General features: G+C 37.7%; 1 protein-coding gene and 1 long non-coding RNA gene across 2 annotated transcripts; one reads left to right on the top strand and one right to left on the bottom strand.

Moving 5' to 3' along the window:
- Positions 1 to 504: 504 nt before the first annotated feature.
- On the bottom strand, positions 505 to 2,324 carry LOC118041581 (reticulon-like protein B5). Its single transcript, XM_035049009.2, has 5 exons — positions 2,019 to 2,324; positions 1,592 to 1,772; positions 1,317 to 1,458; positions 1,001 to 1,070; positions 505 to 916 (listed from the first exon to the last, which is right to left on the bottom strand). The coding sequence occupies exons 1-5, from the start codon at positions 2,212 to 2,214 to the stop codon at positions 750 to 752; spliced, it is 756 nt and encodes a 251-aa protein (XP_034904900.1). The 5' UTR covers positions 2,215 to 2,324; the 3' UTR covers positions 505 to 749.
- Positions 2,325 to 3,057: 733 nt separating this feature from the next.
- On the top strand, positions 3,058 to 7,241 carry LOC118041582 (uncharacterized). Its single transcript, XR_004686337.2, has 3 exons — positions 3,058 to 3,297; positions 3,388 to 3,437; positions 7,148 to 7,241. It is a non-coding gene; the product is annotated as an uncharacterized lncRNA (long non-coding RNA).
- Positions 7,242 to 7,405: the final 164 nt, after the last annotated feature.

Below are 7,405 nucleotides of genomic sequence, written 5' to 3'. Positions count from 1 at the left end.
TGGGTGCGATGATGCTGGCATTATGCTTCATTGAGCTCTGCAGTTTGAACTTGTAGTTTAATCTGAGCAGCACCAGTAAAACACCTATGAAAGGAACTTGGATGTCCGATTAATGGCTGCCAAAGCGTACATATTGGATGCGGGTTATACAAATTTTATGAAAGCAGCCTGCGAGGTGGCCGCTCACCAAATTCTGCTCTTTACTGGGCTTCATCTCACCTCACTTGTGCCGGGCCACCACACACCGGTTTACACGTAACATCACGAACAAGACCCTGTTAGCTAGAAATTGACTTTAAAGCAGAGCAATAGTACACTCTCAAACTCACCGACATTCACACATCCAAATTGAAATAGATTTGAGCCTTACACGCAAATCCACCTTACCCCCGCAATAGCCAAAAGAGGAACTGTTTCTGCGCCAGCATCTAACTTTGTTTTTTGTCGTAGTCACGAGGCACACACGACACAAATATCAGAAAATACCGGGTTCACAACGGTCCGAAACATAAAAGATAAACTAATGTACATTGAACTCATCAAAAACCACCATTAAGAGGTGCCACAGAATTGCGAGTTAAACCTACATCTTCAAAACTAACACCGTGAAAGACAATTCATTCAAAATGCAACCCAAACAGTTTAAAACAATTTGTGGGGTGAAGAACAAAAGGAATCCCTAGCAAATTATGGGTAAAGCAATCACGACCTGCAAACCCCTGATTACCCAAACATATCAAGCAACCAATCTAAACTTTCTTGGCTTTCAAAGCGGCCACTGGGATCTTGCTCAGAACCTTAGCATCGAAGACCGCATATTGCCTTTTGATCTCAATCATCGCCTTCTCCGCCAAGGGGTCGATTTTGTCCTCGAACTTCTCATAGAAAACGGGTACAGTGTGTAGCAGAACGAAGCCTGTTAGAATCATTGGAAAGTTTCAGTATATAATATTTAACGCACGTTAAATAAACTGCATAAAATCAGCTTCGAAGGTCATACATATATAAAACAAGGTCAAGAAATGGCACCAACTCCCCACAATTGACATGACCCACAGTCCGGCGATAACCTGACATCAATACACACCAGCAATTTTAGGAATCACAATGCGAGCCAAAAGCTATCTAACTCAATATAATTTAGTCAGAGTGGGTAAAGCATGAAATCCAGCAATGACACGCTATTGACCAAATAATGCAGAACTCGACAGCAATAAATTTCAGATCCATATGTAGCAGTGATATAAGAATTATTCTACTGAAAACAAAATAAAGCAGAAATATCAGATGATCTACTTCAATTACAAGAAACATACAATGAGAAACTTCTTCAAGTCTTTTCCTGCTGCAATACTGCGCAAGACCATAAATGCACCGTTAATCTCAACACACAGTGCTGAAGCAACCTGCAGGATTGGTTCCTCTGGAAGATGAACTTGTGGGATGCGAGGAGGACTCCTATAAAACAACATCGGAAAGAAAATCACAAACAACCCATTCCGAGCCTACAGTTGTCAATACCTCCACCAAAATACATGGATTCCTAAACCTGAAAAGGGAGCTAAAAACTTCAAGGACGAGAGAATATTACTTGTTGATAAAAGCGAGAGCATTAGACCAGAGGAACAAGAGTGCAAGAGAGAGTATCAAGATATGGCACACTAGAGTAAGCAAGTTGTATTCGACCAACTCAAAAAGGACCCAGATTGCTGTCGCAAAACCAAGTACACCAGCTGAAACCTTCTTGTTCCTCCACAAAAACACATCAGCAGCTGAACAAAAATACCACATTAACCACACTGTCATTTTTTTTTTTTGCCTTTTAATTTTCTCAGTAGCCAAACACCCCAGAAGACCGGGGAAAAAAACAGAATGACTAAATCTGAATCATTCTAGTCTCCACTAGTGAAAAAATAAAATAATAAACAATCAAAATCAACCTAAATAAATAAATTTAAAAGAAAATGAATTAAAAAAAATGAAATCTTATTAAATAAAGCAGGTTTTAAGTGACCTACGCTTTCCACCACCGAGAACACGATGAACAGGTTTTTCTCGACCAAACAACCGCCAAATCTTGTCCTTCACCGACTCGGAAGGATACGATTTCTTCTCTGAATCGGACTCCGAATCAGACGACGACGAATCCTGATGAATTTTCTCGCTAATCTTCCCCATGACTGACTCAATCGGATTCTCTGATTGCTCCGCCATTGTATTCTGGATCCTCCTAATAAAAATTTAAAAATTTCAGTGAATTTCGGCGCAAGAAAAAGAGAAATACACCCACAGACACAGAGGGGAGTGATGAGAAGTGAGGAAGTTGAAAGAAAGCATGTGAGGGTTATTTAAATCGTGGGCCGAGCCTCAGGTTTGGAGTCTACGAACCTGGTGGTTTGGTTGAATTTCAAATGAAATGATTGGGTTGACGGTGTTAAGTTTGGGAGGTTCGAGGAATTACGTCGTTAACTGAGAGTTTGAGAGGTTTGCTTTCATACGTGGAGACAATGAAGGACAATGGTAGATGGGATGTTTAAAAAGGAAATGACACGTGGCAGTTAAAGAGACGGTGATCCGGGAATGGACGGCTGCTACTTTTTGGTGGGCAGGCAGACTAAAAATCAGAGTGGGCTCCACGTTGGCCTAACGTGCCTTCTTTATAGAAAAATATACTGGGTGTTTTTTTTCGATGAAAAAAAAAAAAGATTTTAGCTTCCTGCTGACGCAAGGGAATGATAATTTTATCTTAATAAATTGTTTTACTTGTTTGGATTCCGTCCAAAAGTTCATGTAATAACTTGAAGTGAAAAAATCAGGTGTGAATTATATATATATATATATTAAAGAACTCTAAAACGCGTGGGGAAAGTACTGTAGCTTTCCCTACGGTTTTCCCTGCCAAGGCATAAATTGTCGCTGCAGAGGTTTGAAAAAACGTTAGATCATAATACCAGTGTCTTAAATGCATTGAAAAATTAGACTGTCATTTCCCCCCTGTAACTGGGTCAAATCAGCCGGTGTTTTTTTAATGGTGCATTAAATGCTTGCAGGCTTCTTTTAGAATAAAGTCAAGCTGTCTGATCTTCTTTGATGGTGCATTAAATGGATGTGGCGTTGGCATCATTATACACATATTCTTGCCTCCGTTTTCATTATTTCCTGTTCAGTTTTCATTGGCATTTCTATTCTGGTTAGTCTGCTTTCTAATTGTTTAATTGCATGGGATGATGCTCTTTTGAAATAGTGTTTCTGGCGAGCCAGTTCTCTCAGCTCCTGCCTCTCTTATAATATTTGAAGGTATGTTTTCCTGCAACTTTTGTTTGTTCCCTGCAACTTTTGTTTGTTCTGTATGCGGGTGGCCATGATTTGTTATGCTTTCCTTTGCAGTTCGTTGTTCCCTTTATCATATCGTCTTTCAGGAGAGTTTGGGCTTCAAGGTTAGAATATTTTCCTCTTAGTTGTTTTTAAGATTGTGTTGTGGAAAGTGACTATACTCATCTTGCTGTCTGCATATTGTGCATGGCCTGTGCTCTGTCATATTATGAAAAGGAGTGTTTTTTTTTCATTGGCCATCAAGTGTCTTTACGTTTGTGTCTCATTTTGCAGTCGTTGCCATGTTGCTCAAAAGAGTGGCTTCTCTCTTTTCTCTTTTCTTTCTGCTTTGTGTGATTCTGCATACTATCTTCGTTTCATCAAGTCCTAACGCATATGATTTGATATTCTGCACCACATTCTCGGTTCTGTGTGTTTCTTTGTCTGACAGCTGTGCATGATAATTAGTTTTACAAAAAATAGCATCGCGGCCAATTGTATTTCTACATACCAAATCTTATGCTTTTGCCAAGCTTTGTGAACTTCTTTGTTGTTTTTTTATAAAGTTTGTAGAGATGTTTTTTCATTGCATGCCGCAGTATAAGATGGCATATCGTCTTTGTAATTATATATGTTTGTGTAATGAATAAGGTAGCTGTTATGGTATACAAATATTGCTTAGAAAATATTGGTCGTTGGGCGTTGGAACTAGACCATTACAGTATGTTGGTCATTTCGTTTTTTGTTTTTAAGTACGTAAGACCCAATGAAGATGCAAGCAATGCATCTCAGGCTCTCGCTTTCAGAGAAGATGTGCGAGGAGTTTAATTACGAAGCTATGCTGATATCTATCTAAGTGCTCATGTTCAAAGGAAAGCGCGGACCTGGGACCTGTACTTTGTAAAGGATGGAATGGAGCCAAGGGAAGAAAATGAACAAGAAGCGCGCTTCAAGGTCACTCTAGGGAGGGTTGTTTTAAGTAGCGATTGGCGGATAAGATGAATCCTTACCAGCTGAGCGATTACAAACGCACTGACAAGAAGAAGTCCAGGACGTTCAACGAAAGACCAGCTGCGGGATCGTCTGACGAAAATGAGGGCCTGGCTCACAATACTCACTTGCAAGTGCAAGGCCGCCATCATTTCATATTTGCTATCTCTCAGTGATCTTGCACAAAACTTATCCTGTCTTACGAAAATCATATAAATATATAAAATCTAAATAAAGGGAAACACAAGCTGAGAAGAAGTCTGTGTCTTTCATAATCCAGAAGAACAATACTGTCATCAGGGCCAAGTAACCTCCAAGCACAACACCAGTGCTAAATATCTCTTTAAGTTTCCAGTGCAGTGGGAGGATCCCCTATAATAGTATGCTGCCCGCACCTGTAGGAAGAGGAACGAGAGTGGAAGAGTAGGAATCCGTAAACTGATGCTTGAAATATTGTTATTAGAGAGGTGCTGATCATGTGAGCTGCATGCCATTTGATGGTGGACATGTGGAGGACAATGACAAAGAAGCCGTAGAGAGAAGGGAATAGGCGGAGAGAAAGGGTGAGGAATATGCAACTTCAATCACTGGACAAGGTTTGTGATTCTTGATGAGACTCATTTGAGAAAACTGATGATTTGCTGTGATGAGAAGTTGGACTTCCAAGATTGAAAAACAACTTCTTCTTTTTTTTAGATTGTGGCTGATTTGTTGAAAGGAAAATGGGATGGCAAGTATATATATGCGAGGGCTGGAAACTGCTGCAACAAGAAAGTGACCGAAGAATGCCAACTTGCCTGGAAAATCAACATTTTTGCCCACAGAAAGCACGATGTGGATTGCTGGCTTTTTAACATTTTTCTTGGTAGGCACTAGGCACTAGCGATCCATCTTGCGAGATTGATGCCAGTGGTAGACTGTTGCCACAAGAAAGTGACCGAAGAATGCCAACTTGCAGAGGAAAATCAGCATTTTTGCCCACAGAAAGCACGGCATGGATTGCTGGCTTTTTAACATTTTTTTTGGTAGGGGCTACGCACTAGCGATCCATCTTGCTTTTATGATTCAAAAGGCTCGAAAGGAAACTGGAGTCTGCCTTTTAAAAGAGCTTAATTAATTCTTTTTAGTTGGTAGCTTGAATATTAATTTGGTGTTCCTAGAAAGTGGATAGATAGCACGCCATCTAACGTGGAAAAAATAAAAGATTGAGGACTGCGGTTTGACGGTCTTGATGTTGTAAATGGTAAACGGTGTCGGGTGGGATATGTGTACCTGAAAATATCACGGGGCAATGGTCAATGAGAACATGCACATGGGGATCTTGCCTTGAATGAAGCAAAAGCTTCGATATATAATGGATGACTCCGTGTTTCATGGACCCCTCACCAAGCTTGGATGAATCGGGCATATTAAATAAACAGGTATTACTTTTGAGGTCTTAAAGTAATGGATGAATCGAGCTTTGATTGAAGCTTGGATTATATTATATTATATTCATTAAGACCTTTTGTTTTTTTAGGTGCAGGAACGTTTTTTGATGAATTGACAAATTAATAATGATAATTATGTATTAAAATATCACAAACAGGTATTAAAAGAGCTTAATTAATTCTTTTTAGGTGGTAGCTTGAATATTAATTTGGTGTTCCTAGAAAGTGGATAGATATCACGCCATCTAACGTGGAAAAAATACGATAAGACAAGTGTATTTTTTCCGATCTCATTTTTTATAAATCTTTGGGCTGAACAATCCTTTGTGACAAATCAAGCCATGAAAGCTGTATATGAATTAACTTTGTGGCGTAGCCTGTACACGATAAACAGGATAACATAATTTATTGATACCGTATGAAATTAAACTTTGTCTCTGGTGAGGTTGTAAGGTTGTGTATGATGGTTTTTTAAGAGTATTTGAGAATATATTAAAAATATTAATTTAATATTTTTTTTCAAGTAAAAAACAAATATTGTAAAAAGTAAATTCGTCCACGTAAACAAACACCCACGAAGTCTGTAATTTTTGTTAGTGTTTGATATAAAAATAATAAATATAAAAAGACTTAAACCTTTTTAAATCAGATGGACACTCGAGAAACATATTATTTTTGTTTTTGTTTTTGTTTGGAGAGATTGATCAAAAGCTAATTTAAAAAATATTTTTACTTTTGGATCAAAATTCATGCCCTATCAACTATATAATATGCTTATTTTTCCATAAATGTTATTCATTTTTTGTCCTGCTATGCTTCTCAGATCACTCTGATATAATATCGTTTTACATCTGATATGAAAAGAGAAATTCAAGGTGTTTGTTGGTTTGTACAAATAGACACTTTTTCTTCATGGCTGCTATACATATGTTGATGGTGTGGGTGACATTTCATGAAATAACATAGGATTTTATACTTTTATGATGAGGTTAGATTAATTTTTATTATTCGTTTGGGGCATGAGCTTGCAATAGATTTCACATGCCTAATGTTCATATGTAGAAAGCAGGTCACGAGTCCTTAGTGTTTTTAGCAATGTTTGCATGAGTCAAGCTATGGGTTATAGGACAATTTCGAAAATTAAATTTTTTAAAAAAACATTGCAGGACACATGACAGTCTCATTAAACAAATTACAAAGATTGTTCTTGCTTTTTTTCTTTTTTTTTCTTTGGTGTTTTTTTTTTAAGCGCTTGCTGTGATTGTGATCTTAATTTCTTTTACCTAAACATGCTGCCTCATCTTTTATTTTTATTTTTGTTTATTTTTTCATGCCTCATTCTCTAGGTCTTATCCCGCGTGTCTTTTCGTTTTTATTCTTGCACATATTCATCAAAATTTAACTTTGTCTTTCAGATCTTTTAAAACGGCCACTTTTATTTATCGTTGGTGTTTTCTCAGGTTTGTTTTGTGCCTTTCTGTTATTTACTTTATGCATTTCTATTTCCTTGCATGCGTAATCATGGTTATGGTATTTATGTGTTTAGCAACATATAATGTCTTTTTTTTAATTGCTTGATCTTTTATTGTTATATCTTCATCCTCTCCTGAACCAAGGAGTTTTGTTTTTAGCTAAGCATGCCCTGTCATCATGTCTCATGATATATCAAAGAT

This window comes from Populus alba, chromosome 14, assembly GCF_005239225.2.
Source record: "Populus alba chromosome 14, ASM523922v2, whole genome shotgun sequence".
NCBI lineage: Eukaryota > Viridiplantae > Streptophyta > Magnoliopsida > Malpighiales > Salicaceae > Populus > Populus alba.
This window is presented reverse-complemented; position numbering and strand designations above follow the sequence as displayed.

Bases quoted from the DNA above. Each gene is read 5' to 3' on its own strand.
- LOC118041581 (XM_035049009.2), bottom strand. From the start codon at position 2,214: ATGGCGGAGCAATCAGAGAATCCGATTGAGTCAGTCATGGGGAAGATT. The intron at 1,459-1,591 runs GTAATATTCTCT...GTTGTTTTATAG, and splicing joins GCTCTCGCTTTTATCAACAA to GAGTCCTCCTCGCATCCCAC. The intron at 1,071-1,316 runs GTATGTTTCTTG...TATTGATGTCAG, and splicing joins ACTTGAAGAAGTTTCTCATT to GTTATCGCCGGACTGTGGGT.